The 18,372-nt window shown below is 38.7% G+C and overlaps 1 protein-coding gene across 4 annotated transcripts; it reads left to right on the top strand.

Moving 5' to 3' along the window:
• Nucleotides 1–420: 420 nt before the first annotated feature.
• Nucleotides 421–17,729, top strand: LOC121906570 (interleukin-15-like). Of its 4 annotated transcripts, none has more exons than XM_042425500.1 (6): nucleotides 421–509; nucleotides 13,456–13,538; nucleotides 14,077–14,164; nucleotides 14,391–14,435; nucleotides 15,840–15,980; nucleotides 16,969–17,729. In XM_042425500.1, the coding sequence occupies exons 1-6, from the start codon at nucleotides 441–443 to the stop codon at nucleotides 17,074–17,076; spliced, it is 534 nt and encodes a 177-aa protein (XP_042281434.1). In that variant the 5' UTR covers nucleotides 421–440; the 3' UTR covers nucleotides 17,077–17,729. The 4 variants fall into 4 exon arrangements, with proteins under 4 accessions (XP_042281434.1, XP_042281441.1, XP_042281428.1 ...); XM_042425507.1 differs by lacking the exon at nucleotides 421–509 and adding an exon at nucleotides 524–1,183 and having other exon boundaries at nucleotides 13,456–13,512; nucleotides 14,108–14,164; XM_042425494.1 differs by lacking the exon at nucleotides 421–509 and adding an exon at nucleotides 529–1,183.
• Nucleotides 17,730–18,372: the final 643 nt, after the last annotated feature.

Genomic DNA, 18,372 nt, shown 5'->3' with positions numbered 1-18,372 from the left:
CGCAAACTCTGCCTCTGCATTAATAATCAATTAATAACAATCTCATTCTGGATGTTAGTTTCAGCCTACTTTAAAGCAACATAAATGTTATCCAATGTTATCTTGAAAGATATGATTCATGTAATCAGCTTTAGATATGCTTGTTAAATAATGAAATCTTATTTGACTGACTAATTACTATGACTTGAGGATAGATTGGGTATTATTAAACTTTGACATAAATATTTGTATCGCACTTTTTGTTCACAGTGAAACTCAAAGTGCTGCGGTATTAGTAACAGAACATACAAGGTAAAGAAAACTAGTAGGAGTTAAGATGAAAAAGCCTTCTTGAATAGAAAAGTTTTTAGGCCTTTTTTTAAAATAAAAAAAAAAAAAAGACTAGGGTCTGTGCTGCCCTCAGATGGTCAGGAAGGCTGTTCCAGAGGGCTTGATCTCCCATGGTGAGGAGCTTGGTACTGAGGGCCCGGAGGAGCAAGCTGCTGGCAGATCTGCGGATGCAGATGGAGGTTTGTGGTGTGATCAGTTCCTGTAAGTAGGGAGGCGTATGTCCGTTGATGGATTTGTATCTGAGAAAAAGAACTCTGTAGTCAAGCCTGAAGGAGACAGGGAGCCAGTGTAGTGAAAACAGAATTGGTGTCACGTGCTGGTGTTTTCGGACACTCATCAGGATCCTGGCAGCGCTGTTCTGAACGTACAAGAGCTCCTGGATGCTCCTGCCACAGATCCCTGTGAATCCCTGCGCATTGCAGTAGTCCTGACAAGATAAGTGGCACGGACGGGTTTCTCTATAAGGGTCTAAGTTTAGAGATGTTTTTGACATGGTAGACAGAGCTTCTGCATAGATGTCTTATCAACAATCTCAATAGTTGCTCTGACACGTACTTGTGAGCAAGAAAAGTGACGAATCAGAGGGGGAGTGAACTTAAAAGTCAGCAGGGCGTGTGTGAGTCGCCTCCTGGAGCGAAATCTGGACGCACTCACTCTCGCCTCAATAATTTACTCTTAGTGGACACAGACCGATGAGACAACACAGCCACATTATCACAGATGAAATGCAAAAATGTGATCTTGGACTGGTGCTCCACTGGGTAGGAGAGAAACCGCTGCGCAGATGAAAGACTTCATGACGGCGCTCCCGGTGATCCTTGTTCAGCTCACGTGCCCCGGAGACCAGCGACCGGTAAACTGACTCCCGCTGTGTGTGTGTGTGTGTGAGTGAGTGTGTGTGAGAGAGAGAGCATGATTACACCTCTGTTTTCAACCTGTAGAAGCTGCGTTTTTATTAAGTCAGGTAGAAAGGTGGCAAAGTTTTCACACAGGTAGGAAATAAGTAGTGCGTAATGATCGGAGGTGTGTCAATTTTATGAGCCACGTGCGGTCTGGGAAGACTTTTCAGCCACTGTCGGTGAACCGTGAACCATAATGGTGATTTGGTTAAAACCATAGAGCAGATGTGTCAGCGGTTGGTTTCACTTTCGGTTAATAACATGGGACGTCATCTGTTTTAACAAGCTCCTCCTTCTGCAATGGAGGAAAGTAAACAAGTATATTTATGCTTTGACGTACTTCGCATGAGTTACTTCCATTTTGTGCTACTATATATTTCTACTCAACAAAATCTCAGAGGAAAATATTGTACGTTTTACTCCGCTACATTTATTTCGCAGCTTTACTTTGCAGGTTCGGATTGGCAATAAAAAATATAATCAACACATATAATTTATGATGTAGGCTATTAGCTATCAGCTGCAATATTAAAGAGATGATTACATATAAAGACATCAATAATCATAATATTATTATATAATATTTAATATTCACGGATGGGCCATTCTGCATTGTGATTACTTGTACTTTTGGTAATTGCTGATACTTTTTACTTCTACCGGAGTAAAAAAATTGAACGCAAGAGTTTGATGTTTAATAGGGTACTTGACGCTTATTTAATGGTCAACACGTTTTAAGTGGGTTAGAATGAAGAGGTAGACATTTACCTGCTGATTATTTATGTATATCAAACCATGTATATACTTGATGATAGGCAGCGATGGAAAGTGGTTAGTACAAGTACTTGTACTTTACTTCGATACAAAAAGATACAAAATTACAGTAAACTACTGGCAGCTGTCGTTGCCAGCATTTTACCATTTTTTTACAGTGTCACTATCGTAATTTACTTTAATAGGTTTTTTTTTTGTTTTGTTTTGTTGTTTTTTTATTGGTGATACTGTTGACAAGACAAGTGGAAACAAAACAAACAAAAACAAAACAAAACAAAAAAAAGACAAATCAAGCAGATAGACAAACAAAAATAATGACAAACAACAGCAATGACAACATCATATTACAATGAAAAAGATAGTAAATGTAGAAAGCAACTAAGCAATATGGATTGATTGTGGGAAAGGGGAAGGGGGGTGAGTGAATGAAAGTGAGAAAAGAAGAGAGAGAGAGGAGGGGAGGAAAGAGAAAGTGAGAGCGTCAATAATTATTATAATAATGATAATAATAACAATACAGAAATATAATGTAATAATGATAATAGTCTTGTTTGATAGTATGCTGTGGCGGCGGCAGCGGAGTGTATATCAATTAAATTAATTTAATATGGCTATGGGGGGTGGAGCTAAACACACAGAGCCCAAGGAGAGGAGGCCACCATCACCCTCCCACACGACAGCCAGCGCCCTTAGCAACACCGCTACAGCCCAGGGATCCGACCAGCTGAGACCAGCTAAGGGGTATTCCTCCTGTGATATTTGTTTGTTTTGCTTCTTTTCCCCTTCTCTGTCTTTTGTTGTTTGTTTGTTTGCCGTTCTGTTTGGGAGAGAGTTTGTCCGGTGGAAGGTGACCATAGATTTTTTTGTTTGTTTGTTTTGTTTTTTTTGCCATAAGAGGGGTAGGGGTAGAGGTAGGCCTACCACAGACAGTAACTTCCGGCCGCTCTCACCAAGGACCACGGCTATACCACCGGAGGGCAAGGAGTCGGGAGAGGCGGGCGCCCCCACGCCCCGCATGGCTCCGCCCCCCACCGCCCTGCATATAAGACTTTACCCGGACTTACGACTGCCTCTTTTTTTTTTTTTTTTTTTCTTTGTTTTGTTTTGTTTTGTTTTGCTTTGTTTGTGCCTTGGCCCACATGTGTCCTGAAACCTCATGAGTCCCCCCACATCCTTCTGCCTCTCCTCCGCCGACCAAGACCAAAAGGATACAAAATCCACCTACTATGGATAGAAAAGGGCAGAAGCCCTGAGCTATCCCTCCAGGCCCATGAACTTCTACGTCTACGACTGCCTCTACCTCCACCGCCACCACACTCAAGGACTAGAACAACAGCAGTAATTAAAGCTGCAAGCAGCGTTGAACGGGCCTTTGCACCCTTGCGCACGTCGGGCTGCGGCGCAGTCATCTAAGCTTCTGGGAACCAAGAAAACGTTTGGAGATGATCAGTGTGAGTCTTTTGACACACAATACTAACCAGTTTCTCTCTGTGAGCCCACCGCTCTGTTTATCACAAATAATTATGGATTATGAAATCAAAATATTGTTAACCTTAATCAATAATTCAGGCACCAACTGTTGGATCTGTGAGGAACACAGTTGCTTATTTGCAATATCAATTATCAACGATAATTAACTAATTATAACAATTAATAGAATTATTAATATGAACTAGCAAATACGGAGCACCACCCGGAAACCGGGACTAATAACCGAACAAGGTAATCTCATAAATGGGAGTTCACCTAGAATGTTAATATCTGAGAGATAAACATTCAAGGGTGAACAAAGAAGGGTTGAATTCGAGCTCTGACTCCTTCAATCAGCCACTTTTCATAATATGTTACACAATAATGACAAAAGAACTTCTCTTTAAAGATATAACAGTGTTTATTAAACTTAGCAAAATTAACAAAGTTAACAAATGCTTCATTCAATAAATAGCTATTCTAAAATCTAATTCTACCAAACAAAACACAAGCAGCTTTGCACAGGGTTGGACACTTGCAGGGGAATGCGTGTATGTATGTATGTATGTATGTATGTATGTATGTGCGCGAGACAAGATGGCGACTGGGCCTGACGTGATGACGTCGTCGGTCTGCGACGTAACTTTGCAAAACGATGTCGGTGCGTGTATCTGTGCGCGCGTGAGTGTCTGTGTGTTAGTCGCAAGAGAGGGAGGAAGGAAAGCGATCGTGAAAAAAAGTAAGGATTGAACACTCCTGTCACATGTGTAGAAGCACTAAGTAAGTGGAGTGTGGCGCAGTCTAAGGGCTTCTGTCACAGGCAGTGGATGTTTACTTTACCCCCCCCCCCCCCCTCCCATTCTCTCCCTCTCAACTGCAGAGAAGGATATTAGTGTACTCTACTTGTGAAATATCCTCATAAATCCCATATCTTTGGCCAAATCCTACATAAAAATCACATTTTTTTGTAGGAATTTTCGTCGCGAATCCATTGATACAGATTTGAAAGTGGTCGGACTTATAGTTTAGACGCCAGATGCCCCAGTTTGGCACAAAGTCCATGCCCAGAGATTGCCTCCCCATTGGTTTACATTGTAAGGTGTAATGTCGCACTCCAACTTTCAGGGCTTACTTAATCTAAACCGTTCGAGTTATTACAAAGTTTTTAATAACTTTTGCTCAACACAGTGTGATAAGTCATGTATTAAAGTTTGAAGCCGATACCATTAACGCCCTCGGAGGAGATAGCGTTTGTTCGGGGTCCAAAATTGGCAAAAAATCATACTTTGAAATTGAGATTGCGGACTTCCTGTTGGATTTAGGTCAGGGGTGTCAGCGTATGATTTGTAGGTCTTGATGAGACGAATAATTGAGTTTTGGTTCGACATTCCTACGGGCCGTGGCGGCCGTTTTAGATACATAGGTGGCGCTCTCGAGAACATTTTGGCACTTCGGGGGTTAATTTTTACATTTTATCAAATTTTTCACCAGACCTGATTTGCGTGCCAAATTTGGTGAGTTTTTGAGCATGTTTAGGGGGTCAAATTTAGAGTTAAAATGGCGTATTAATAAAGAATAATAATAAAGAAACAAACACACGAAAAACAATAGGGTCTTCGCCCTTTGGGCTCAGGCCCTAATACTACTACTACTACTACTACTACTACTAATAATAATAATAATAACGATTATGATAATAATAATAACATCCACAGCAACAACCATAATAATAATAATGTAATTGATACTATCTGGAATAACAATAGTAGTGATGATAATAATAATAGTATAATTCATAGTGGCATAAATGACAATAGTAGTGATAGCAATAATAATAATAATAATAATAATAATAATGATAAAGATATTTAGTTTCTAAATAACAATAATTAGCCTATCATGACACATGTTGATGATATATATGTATAACTGTAAGTAAAACAAAGAAATAAAAACAAAAACGAACAAACAAAACAACAACAACAACAACAACAACAACAACAACAACAAAAAAGGGAAAGGAAAAGTGAATTAAATTTAAAAAAAATAATAAAATAAATAAAATTTAAAATAATAATAAAAAAAAATAAAATTTGTCTATTATTGGTTGGGTATGTGGTCTGATATGTGGTCATGTACGTGGCTCTGGTTTTGGCTATTGATTTGGATTGGATTCTGGGTGGAGTTTTAGGTGATTTATGAATATGGTCCATGTTTCCTCAAAGGCTGATATATTGTTTGTTTTGCAAGCTGTTATTTTTTCTATTGAGATGTGTTCTGAGAGTAGATTAGTCCAGTGAGTGATATGGCAGGAATGTTTGGATTTCCAGTTTTGAAATATTATTTTCTTGGCGATAGTTAGAGAAATCAATAACGGGTTTTTGTGTTTAGTTGGGATTGTGATATGTGTCAAGTCTCCCAGCAAGCGATGGGGAGCGATGGGGATGCTGAGATTCTGCAGCCTAAGATACTCGATAGTTTTTCTGTGACTGTTATCCAAAATGAAAAAACTGGCTGGCAAGGCCAAGTGGCATGAAAATAATCATCTATGTGACCCAAGGTGCATTGTGAACAGATATCTGTATCGATCAATCCCATTTTAAACATTTTTCCTTGAGTGATGTGTATTCTGTGGATGGTTTTGTATTGTATTAGTTGTAAATTTGAATTGGTAGTCATGGAGAAGATGTTTTTATTGATTTGTATCCAGAAATCGGGGTTGGGAAATAGAGCCAGGTCCTTTTCCCATTTTGTGGTTGGGAGTGTTATGGAGGTGTCTGTCAATGAAAGAAGTTTGTAAATTTTTGAAATTATTCGTTTGGGGTTTGTAATTTTAAAGATTTCTTCGCTTAATTTGGAAGGCTGTAATGTGTTATTGGATATGTTGATTTTAGATTTAATAATGGATTTTAGTTGTTGATATTGCAGGAATTGGTCTCTCCCAACCCCATACCTCTGGATAAGTGTATTGAATGATATGAACTGGTTATTTTCAAATAAGTGATGGACGTGAGTGATTCCTTTTTGGTGCCATGATGGAAAGTGAACAGAAGTGTTGTACAGTTGGAAGTCCGGATTGTGCCAAATCGGGGTGAACCTACATGGTGCTAGTGATGATTTGGTGATTTTGTGGGCTTTCCACCAGGCTGTCAGAGTTGAGGAGATTGTGATGTTCTTGTAGTAATCTTGTTTCTTGATTGATTGTGGTAGGAATGGGACGTCTGTGAGTGAAATGGTTTTACATTGATTTTGTTCTATCTGTAACCATGGTGTACTGTAATTATCTTTATGGATCCATTTGAGTAAATATTGTAGTTGATTTGATAAGAAGTAATGAAGGAAGTTTGGTGCTTCTAGGCCACCCTGTGATTTTGTGCTCTGTAATGTTGAAAGTGAGATTCTTGGTTTTTTATTTTTCCAGTAGAATTGAGTTGTTAAAGAGTTTAAAGTTTGAAACCAGTTGTCAGTGGGGGTAATGGGAAGTAATGAAAATAGGTAGTTGATTTGTGGGAGGGTTTTCATTTTAACTGTTGTAATGCGTCTAATAAGAGTAAGTGGTAACTTGGTCCAGCGTTTAAAATCATCTTCTATGTTTTTCAGCAGAGGGGTGTAGTTGAGGTTAAACAACTCTGACAGCCTGGAGGAAATATTAATGCCTAAGTATTTGATATTACCAATGTGGACTGGGAGAGAGGGATCTTGGGCTGCAGAATCCCAGGCATTTGCGGTCAAAGGTAGAATAGTGGATTTGTTCCAGCTTATTTTAGGCCGGGGTCCTTTGGTTGATGGTTTTCCGAGGCGGTGTACTCTGTGGAAGGTGATGTTTTGTACAGTTTCTGGGGGGATTTTCAGTTGAGTTTTCATGAAGTTTTTTATGAGGTTTTCTGGGTTGTCGGGTGTTTGTTCAGAACGCCAGAGAAGATGAGATTGTCGCGCATAGAACGGGTTTGTAAATCCAACATAGTTTCTTTCAGAATCTTATTTTCTTTGGAGATGGTAGGCTATGTATTTGTTCGTCGAGAGTTTTAACGGTGGTTTGTAAGTCCTGGTTGGTTTTTTGTAGTGTGATGATGTTGTGGTGGGCAAACCCCAGGCTATTGCGTATGTCTTTAACCTCTTCGTGAAGTGAAACTAATAAATCCAGTTTTTTGTTTATGCTTGCTAGCACACTAACCTCAACTTCTGTGGTTTGTAGATCGTCTGTGTCCGTTGAAGAGTCTGTCTTTCGTCTTTTGGTGCTGGGTTTGGCTGAGTCTGACTCCATGTTGATCTGCCGGTTGTAGTAGGCCTAGTCGTCGATGAATGCTTCAAGATCCATTATGTCCTCCACTGTAAAGATGTAGTGGTCCGGGTAGGTGGTGACAGATGATCGGTGAATGTAATTTGAATCAGGAGGTGTTTAAATCTTTTGTAAATCCTGTAAAGTTAACATGTTTACTCAGTTTACTCAGTTCATTCAGCAAAAGGTCGCCGCCATGTTAGATCTCCTTAATAGTTAAATACTATAAAATATATGACAGTATTCTGCTGCGAATATGAGGTTTACAGTTTGATACTGTAGCTATAGGCCTGCAGTAATATACTGTATTTTTAGTGTTTCTATTGTAGTCTACATGAATAGTTTCTTACCGTAAATGTTACAGTAAACAACTGAAAATTTTTCTTCTTATTCATATGAATAAAAACAACTATAAATTGCAGACATGTACTGTAAATAACAATGTGTCTTTAATCTTAATGGTCCAGTAATGAGATTAGCTCAGTTTTTATTTAAAAATGCATAACCCTTAACATCTGGCACAAAAGAGGATGAGACAGTAAGTAAGTAAAAAAAGTATTACTTGTAAAATGTATTAAAGGTTAACACCCTTGATATGCAGACTCCCCTTTCCTTTCAGATTATTATCAAAGTATTTTGTTAATCACTATTATTATTATTATTGATGCATTAGCCTGTGAGCAGAGTTTTAAAGATCCCCTCCAGACATGTTTTATGACATATAGAAATAGGCTGCTTGGAATAATATTTTGTGTCTGATATGGTTTTCCCACAAAAAAAGTTCAATTACCACCTCAAAAATTCTTTAAAATGACACCTCCTCCTTCTCCCTTGAAATTTGTAGTTTAAGTTCAACTCCTGAAGATGTCTCCTACTCATAAGTGGAGTGAAGATGGAGGCAGAGGGTGCGACCATGTGTGAAAGGAGCATAACTCTCTTAACTTTTTCTATTCATTCTCTATGGTAATTCATATCACTACAGGTGTAATACCCCCCCTTTTGACCACAGCGTGGGTTGCAGTGGCAGAGTGGCTCTGTCCAAAGGACAGGGATATATTCCTGATGTGCCTAAATATGGTTTATGAAAGAGTCATCTGACAACAGGGCTTATGTCAGCTTGAGCCAGTGCTCACATATTAACAACACTAAGCACAGAATCAAAGCTTGATCAAAGATAGGGCAGACAAAAATGATAAAACCCTAACCCTAATGAGGGTGGAGTAGATGTATTTTTAGAGATTTTAACAAGATAATTAAAACTTTTTGTGGAAAAACCATATTAGACACAAATTATTATTCAAAGTAGAGTATTTTATTATCTCCGCCAGGCGTAAGCCTGGAGGGGATCATACGTTTGGGTGTGTGTCTGTGTATCTGTCCGCAGTTAATATCACATACCACTGGACCCATCAGCCAAATATTTTTTGAGCACATGATGTTATGACCATTATGACTGTATGGACCTCTCGTGGTTGCAGTTATTCACAATTTTTGGAAAACCTATTGTTGTAGAAATTGTCTGAAAACACTGGGAGGAGCACGGCTGGTTATTAGCAATAATTAATAATTATCCAAGATAATTATTGATTATTAAAAAATATAAATTATTAATATTCATTCATAATAATGAGGCACCACCCGCAAACCAGGACCAATAACCAGACAGTGAGGTAGTCCCATAAAAGAGTTCACCTAGAATGCTAATATCTGAGGGATATTAACATTCATAGGTGAACGAAGGTTTGAGTTTGAGCTCTGACTCTCTCAATCAGCCACTTTTCACAATAAACATGCACAATAGTGACAAAAGACTTAAAGATATAACAGTGTTTATTAAACATAGCAAAGTTAACAAAGTTAGCAGATGCTTTGATCAATAAATCACTATCCTAAAATCTAATTCTACCTAAGCAAGCATACATAAAACAACAGCTGTACACGGTTAAACACAAATGCAGGTGGGTGTGTGTGGGTGGATATTCATGTGTGTGTGTGTGTGTGTGTGTGGCAAGATGGTGGACGTGATCTGGTGTGATGACGTGCGAGAGTTTAGATGGCGGACGTGAGTATGGGAGAAAGTCACATCATGTGAGGACCAAATGGCGGATGTGACTGTGGTGTTTTGGTCAGACAATAGCAAGATAGCGCTGCCTGGGGGTCGACATTTCTGCACTCACTCAATTCAGTGTATCAAACACAAGTATCTAATGGTAGATAACAAGGGGCAGAGTGGTGCTGTGTCACATCTTATCTGACTGTCAGATGTGTAAAAGAGGTGCGTGTGTTGTGTATATGTTTGTACGCGCGCGTGCATGTGTGCGTGTGTGTGTGTTGGTAACAAGAGAGGGAAATAAAGAGGAGGGAAAGCCGACTCTTGGCGGAATCACGACCATGGATGGGAGGGAAGCAGTTGCTTTGTCCACAGAGAGGGGGCGCATGGACGGCAGTCTGTAATGCACTTTCTCACTCATGGTGGCACAAACACAGCAGTAGTCCCGAGTGAGACAAACACATGAAGGTCTAGTGTGGTGAACACATCTAAACAGGCAGCAAACTTCAAATACTTCTCGGAGTAAAGCAGAACAAAGGGATTCAGCGGTCCGTCAATTCGTTGCAAACAACAATAACACAAGCAATAAAGCTTAAATAGCTAAAAGCTAACAACAAACAATATAACATTATCTCTGCCCAGACACCTATTGTTTGATCACTTCAGAAAGCGAGTAGGGTGTGTGTTTTATTCCGTCTTTCAGGTGCGGCTCAGTTCCTGACGCTGACAGGGACATCCTCTTGCTCTGTCTGTCAGAGTCTGCTCTCCCCCTCACCTGTTGCTGTGGGAATTATCCAATCATTCAGTCTCACTCTCTGCTCTGCCACACCCCTCATTAGTTCAACCACCTTCACCTGGCGCTCCCACCTGCTCATCATCTGCAATCAAGCCTGTATATAAGCTGCCTCGGCCCACTCCCTCCTTGTCAGATTGTCTACACTACTATGCTAAGTCGTCTTGCTTTCTTCACTGGACTGCCTTCCTGGTTTCTGATCAGCTTGTCTTCGACCATCGCTCCTCGTCTCTGCCCCGGTAAACCCACCAGCCTTCTGTCCCTTACTCTGAGTTCTGCCTGCCTGTTCCCTGGTCTTTGTCTGCTGTGGGAGTGGAAGATCGGGGTTCTATTTCCAGTGGAGTCATACTCCTTAGAACTGTGTTTCTCCGACCGTGCTTATATTGCCTTGGCATCGTGTGAAATAAAGACTACTAAGTTTATACCAGTGTCATTTGTGCTGCTATTGGGTCCATCCTATACCCGTTACAGTGTCTGTGTTTTGATGGCAGCTGATTCTTGGCGGGCGTTGCAGAGAAAACAGCAGAGTCAACTCAGATAAAGACAAGGTGGTCCTTTGTCTCCGTGGAGAAATTCTCTCTCTGTTCTGCAGGCAAATTGTTTGGCCTGGCACCCTTTCTTGCTATCAGGCTTTATGACTGTGTGCAGGCCCGCCTCTTGTCTCAAACACATGGAGTATGAGGCCAACAACACACATATGAAATAATACACACTGCTGGGTAAAAGATTAAAAAAATATTATTGTGCAGTAAGGAGACATAACACACAAAGATTTGCATCACTTCTGTCTCAAACAAAGAGCAAACCTAATAAACCAAAACCCTCTGTTCCTTATAGTTGCAGAAGGAACAGAGAAATGACTGTGACTGGTCAATGTATCAGTTTATATAATTGCAGCCAATGGCACACAGCCACAAGATACACATTTACATGCACATGTATGTTGCATAAGAGTCACATTTTCCCAAGACTCAAGAAACCAAGAGCCCCGAGCCATATGTGACCCTTGACCCCTTGACATGTTCTGCTTATACCAAGACCCGAGTAGGGTCTTCTAGGTCATGAAACAGGATGGAGAAGGCCAGTGGGGCCTCTCAACAATAACAAAAGATCATTACTGTCCAAAGGCACACAGAGAGTTACAGAGAAAATGTAATGATCTCACTTCACATTTGTATATTAAATCCTTTGGTCATTCACAACACTATTTCATGACGCCATTCCTTATGAGCCTAAAGTAAAGCTTAGACTTTTGTCTTTTCAGTAGTCCTCACCGTTTTATGATATGTATTACGACATAGCAAAAGGTATTTCCATATCTGATATGATATGATCCACTAAAGTTGAATGTACAGACCTGGCAAAGATCTGCACTCTACTGAGTACATTCTTCTAGTTTACATCTTAAAACATGTCTGGGGTGGATCTTTAAAGTAGAATCTTTTGAATGATCAGTTGAGTTGATCAGTTTGAATCTGATGTGGGGCTCTTGTAATTGATATGTTTGATCACTGCAGAGGTGTACAATTTAGGATACTCTGATACCAGTAGAAGTTCCTGTGTTCTTTTCCTCTGTGTGGCTTCTGTGTTTACCACACGCAAGCTGACTTCAACCATTGTCAACTCAGGCCCTATGTTAGCGGCAGGGCTGCTGTTGTTTACATTGGAAACAATGGAGACAATAGCAGTAATTTCCCCCTGTCTGAAAGGGGAAAGCGCAGCAGGCAAACATTTTGGTATCACAAGAGGTTCTTGTTCTCTAAAAACAGCAATTTGTATTTGCACAGCGATGAGATTCATTTTCGGCCTATACATACAGATGGGTGACAAATTAAAGGAAAAACCTGAATAAATGAGTGGAGAAAAATAAATGCAAATGCTTCCAGCCAATCATGCTCTGTGGCATGTGTAAAAATGATGAGGAGGCCCAGCTGATTCTGATTTTGTATCAAGATGGCAGGAGGAAAAGATCTATGTGACTTTGAAAGAGGGTTCATTTTTGGGGCACGGATGGCAGGAGCTTCAGTCATAAAGACTGCTCAACTGGCTGGTATTCCCATAGGAACTGTGACTAAAGTGACATCTGCATTTAGATCTATGGGAAAGATGTCAGTAAATAGGATCGGAAATTATGGTCAATGAATGGTTTGATGATTATGAAAATGATCTGAATCATATGCTATGGCCTTCGCAGCAACCACATCTCAACCCAATTGAACACCTATTGGAAATTTTGGACTGCACTCTCCACCACCATCATCAAAACATCAAACGAGGGAATATCTTTTGGAAGAATGGCGTTCATCCCTCCAGTAGAGTTAAGAGACTTGTAGAATCAATACTAAGGTGTACTGAAGCTGTTCTGGCGGCACATGGTGACCAAACACCTTACTAAGACACTTAATGTTAGTTTTTCCTTTAATTTGTCACCCGTCACCCGTCTTGTATATGTAAAGTCAGGGGCGTCATGCAGTCAATTTTTTGAGGGGGCACAGTTTCACAATGCATGATGGGATGATCATGCTGTTCAAGAAATATCAGTAGTGCTGACATTGTAATGACCCCTCCTCTTGAGGATCAGTTCAGAGCTAAATTGACTTTACTGAACTAACTGAAACAAACTTACTGTATACAGCTGATAGTGAATGTTGAATGAATCAACAAATAAATGAATCAAGTGAAAGGGATTTTTCATGTGTAACTGTTTGAACAATAAAAAGATGTTTTATGCTCTTAAATTAAGTTACATCAAGGTAAAAATGATCCTGTTAACCAGCACTTTTTCTGTCAACTGTCTCATTCATGCTTGACCAAATTACCCGAAGGACTACACACTAATCTTTTCTTACTTTGTTTCTAGAAAGGCGCCCAGTTCCAGCTGACCTGTAACCTGTGCCGAGAGAGCCACAAAACTCAGGTGTGGCTTTGTTTCTTACTTCTGAGGTAGGCAAACAGTGTATTTTGTTATCTGAAGTTAATAAAATACTGGTGATCATCCTTAGAAATAACAGAGTAAATGTTTCTAAAATCTGTGATATACTGTAGCTGGAAAAACACTCAGAGAGTGTCACATATTCAACATTATTCATGAGAGGAAATGTGTCTCAACAACAAAAGATCAAATTTCTTTCATCCAAAAAGTCTTACAATTTGATATTACTTATCCATACAAGCATAAGTGGCTTGTAATGTTCCATCAGAAGGGGATTATTTTCTATCTATGTATCAGATCCATTACTTTGAAAGCTTTCAAACCACCCCAACAGTGTGGCAACATGCCAACAACTAAATTGACTGTTGAATATAGTTTCTGTCTGCGAGACTTGTAGCTGAGTAAGTAGCATACAGAGACAGGGGGTCAGTAATAAATACAATAGATTTTAAACAATGACAGACATTAACATGCACATCTGACTTTAATTAAAGCTGATTACTGTCACAGACAGTGTATTATAATCATTGTCTCTTTATTCTCCTAAAGCTTTTTGAGTATGTCTACGTGTTCTGCTCAGGGGCCGCATTTACGTGATCTAAAGCATTGCGTGGAGGAAGTGAAACAAACCATTGAGGTGAGAGAAGGTATCAAATAATTTTGGTTATGTTTTAGCACTTTTGTTTTGTATTGTAGAAACCATGATATTTCTATTTTCACTGATACTTTGTTGACACTTTAATATAATCTATTGCTTTATCAGTATCAGTAGTAGGTAATTATTTTTAATGATTATATTTGAAAACATTACTCAAAACCATAATTTGTCAAATTATAGTGTTTAACTTCTTACCTCTGTTTAGAAATCTGATGCTATGCTGTACGCTCCATCAACTGATGACATTAAGGTAAGTTGTAAAAAGTATATGTTAAAGTTTTGTTTCAATTTAAGCTAGAAATAAATAAAAATCAGAGTATCCCATTGTAATTCAGAAACCAAAACTCAAAGAATAAGGCTTTTTCTTACAAATCATGTGAAAAGACCAAAACCAGCAATAATGGATCCAATTAACAAGTATAATCTGTGTATCAAAGCTTGCTTTATCTTATTCCTCTGTGCCATAGAGCTCCATTGTTGTCAAAAAATTATTAAAAACACATCAATGAGCCACACCATTGCATTGGGTGATTTGTTCCTTTATCACCATGAACATGAGCACCATAGTCTATTTTTAATCAATTCCACATACATCGTCTTATTGCTGTTAATACTCACTAAAGCAATACATATGTATTAATCCGCACTTGATAATCCGCACAAATGCACTCTCACACCCGTGTGAGTATAACCTGATGCGCCAGATGGTTTGTTACACAGAACCATCTGAGAAGTTGTCCATGGAAATTGTTTGGAAAACAGCAGGCACTTTCAAAAACATACTCGGCAGGTGATTGGATGAACCATCTGTCCATCACCGTCTATCATGTCTTACCTTGCAAGGCAGCTGGATTTGCAATGCTGATTGACACAAGTGTATAACTTGAAACCTGACAAGATGGATTCTCACGTGATCTCATGAATCCAGCTGTCTCGCAAGATAAGTGTAAGTAACATTTAGCTAAAAACTAAAGTGCCCAGCTGTTTTAGAAGATTAGTGATCCTTTTCTCATAATGAAACTATACATTTGTGACCTGTTTGTAAAGATTTACATCTGGGGCAGCTGTGGCTCAGAGGTAGAGCAGGTCTTCCACTAATCAGAAGATTGGCAATTCGATGCCCAGCTCCTTCAGTCAGCATGTTGAATTGTCCTTGGGCAAGATACTGAACCCCAAATAGCACCCAAAGGCTGTGCCATCAGTGTATGAATGCGTGTGTGAATGGGTGAATGTTGGCATGTAGTCTATAGTGCTTTGAGTGGTTGAAAGACAAGAGTAGATGCGGTCCATTTACTATCTTCTGTAGGAACAATTGGGATTTTCATGGGATTTGTTGATAATAATAAAAATATAAAATAATGCCAGCTTTATCCTTATAAGATTTTAAGTGACCTCCATCATTAAATTGGCACACCACATGGATATAAGCCATCAAATTGTATAGCTGTGAGAGCACTAGTACTATCAAGTAAGAAATCAACTTAAAACAGAATTCACAATATTTCTTGATTTGTGAGCATGAGCAGTAGCTTGCTTAGGTATCAAATACCTGAGCAAGAACATGACACAGCTACACAGCTGTTTATACCTGTTAATGAAATAAATCTGCAAGTCAATGTAAGTGTCCATACTGAAGCATTTCTTTCTCTCCTAGGAGAACTGTAGAAACATGGCGCTCAAGTGTTACATGTTGGAGTTGATAATGGTCCTGAATGAGGAAAAAATTACGATTGATGCAGCGTATCACATCTTAAATTTCAATGAATACATTAAAACAATGCCTGGAGCTGACCAGGTAAGCCCTGTTTACATTTCCCTCTTAACAGATAGTAACCCGGATTTCACGCAGGAAATACATCCGTTTTTTTGTTTCATTGGTGATTGAATTTAGAATGAGGTGAGAAGATAGAAATTAAGACCTAAATTTCAATTGCATTTTATGTAAATGAATGAACACTTATTTATGTTTCAGTCAATCAGAACTACTGGACAAGACAACATGCTATAGCCATGAACAACATTTGCATTTAAAGGGGACATATCATGCTTTTTATGGCTTTATGGTTATTATGGTTATTTATATACTGTTAAGATGTTGGATATCTATGTTAAACATAGTCAAAATTCTAAAAGTTGAGGTTAACGTATGTATAAATGCTGTGAGTCAAAAGCCTGCTCTGAACGTGATGTTGGCAACGTGTTTTTCTACTTTAGTAATGAAGTAGCGAAAGTAGTGAAATCCTATTCATCAGGAGGGGGCCCTTAATAAGACAGGAGCTAAAACAGCCTGTTTCAGAAAGAGGCTGAACTGAAGGGCTGTGTAAAGGGTCAGTATAAGTTGAATAAGGAGTTTTTTGAACTGTAAATCATGCAAATATATTCCGGTAGAGCCCTGGATCAAAAAAGTTGACCTAGAACTGTGCATTATATGTCCCTTTTAAATAAACATGGCAGTAAACTTTGGGCTGTCTCTACTGAAAAGACAAATTGTCATTCTTCATATAACGACTGATGAATCTGGCATTAATAAAATATCCAGTGTGTGTAAAACTGTACGCAAAATTAAGCTTTTCAGGGCTCATCATACTTTTTTATGGTTAACTTCCTCACAATTCAGAGTTGATACAATTTCGTCACCACAAATCCAACATACTATATTACACAAAACTAAATTGAGACATTTCAATGTCCTATTAGCTTTTATCTGTAGTATTTTCATTTTTTTTAAGTACCTTTTTTATTCACGTTTAAAAACGTTAAATTGTATCTCTTTTGAATTTTAGGTCGGCTGTCCACCTTGTGAAGCATACTCACTTAAAAATATCACAGTATTTCTGGCCAGACTAAATCACCTTTTGGAAGAGAGGATCGCATCGCAGATGGCTAATTAAGTATAACATGATGTAAATATTGTAAACTACAAATATATTTTTGTAAATAACTGTGCCTTTGTTTTTATTTTATAAATATTGTATTGTAACTATGCCAGTCTGTGATAAGTCATGCTGTCCCTAAAGGCCATATAAAATGTTTATTATGTGTGAATTTTATAATATAGTATTACACTATATTTAGGATGCAATATAACAATTTAAAGTTTAGAGATTTTGTGTAAGTCATAAAAGTAACCTCAGGCCATTGTTTGTTTTTAATTGGGTAAATTGGGAAGCTGTACAGTTTTGAGAGACGTATCAGGAAGTAGCAAAGCAACATGTCATGTATATGCAGAATGTAGCATATCATTAAGCTTACCTAATGAACTCCAGTATCTTCAAAGTTATTGCTCACTCCAGTAAATATTCCGACCATATAGTCTTTCATTTGATCTCTTATTTTTCTATTTTTATCTTGCCACATGTGTTTGTTAAAGGATGAGGACGGTGATTTTCTGAAGTTTTCTTATGGTCAACAATTCTCACATGCATTGATCCTACTTACAAGTATTGCGTGTACAGTATACCCAAAGCCTGATCTACAGTATCTTATTCTTTTGTGCTGTAGACCTCTGTTTTTGTTCAAAACACTATTAAAAACACATCAGCGAGCCACACTGTGTTCCTTTGGCATGAAGGCAACTGTTACCAAAGATTAATGACAGCAATGAAAACATCACTCTAAGGAAATAAGTTCACTAACTTCATGCTCCCATGTGCTTCTTTGTGCACAAAACAAATGAAATGGGAACCTACATGTACGACCATCACTCCACAACACTCCACAAGGTACCTTTAAGTAAGTATAAAAAGCCAAGAAGAAGATGATGATGATGCTATGCTTTTCTGGTCTCATATGATGCTCTGTTTGCTGCACCCACCAGTCATCAATGAGGATTTCAGGAACCTGCCAAAGATGACAGCAGCCCGCTGTTACTAGTTGCTTATACACATGTAGTCTGGAGACAATGATTCTCACAAATAATTTTTGACCTTTTTTTAACAGGAAAAGCAAAAGTATAACTTCTCCAAGACACTGAGCAGGCCAGAAGCATTCTTGAGGTTGTAAATTTTTTTCTGAAGAGGATACAAGTGAAGACTCCCACTACATCAGAACAAAACCAAACATGGAAACCATCCAAATGAAATAAAGATCCAGGAAATCTAAACACGGTGTTAACTTTGAACTTCAGGTTTTTCTCTAACTTGAATCCATGACAAAAAAAATCAGCATTTGAGGTCTTCATTGTAGAG

The sequence above is a fragment of the Thunnus maccoyii genome, chromosome 2 (genome assembly GCF_910596095.1).
Source record: "Thunnus maccoyii chromosome 2, fThuMac1.1, whole genome shotgun sequence".
Taxonomy (NCBI): Eukaryota; Metazoa; Chordata; class Actinopteri; order Scombriformes; family Scombridae; genus Thunnus; species Thunnus maccoyii.
The sequence above is the reverse complement of the archived record's forward strand: the minus strand, read 5'-3'. Positions and strand labels throughout refer to the sequence as shown.

Coding starts and splice junctions, on each gene's coding strand:
- LOC121906570 (XM_042425500.1), top strand. CDS start 441: ATGGTGAGGAGCTTGGTACTGAGGGCCCGGAGGAGCAAGCTGCTGGCA. Junction 510..13,455: donor ATCTGCGGATGCAGATGGAG/GTTTGTGGTGTG, acceptor CTTTGTTTCTAG/AAAGGCGCCCAGTTCCAGCT. Junction 14,165..14,390: donor AAGTGAAACAAACCATTGAG/GTGAGAGAAGGT, acceptor ACCTCTGTTTAG/AAATCTGATGCTATGCTGTA.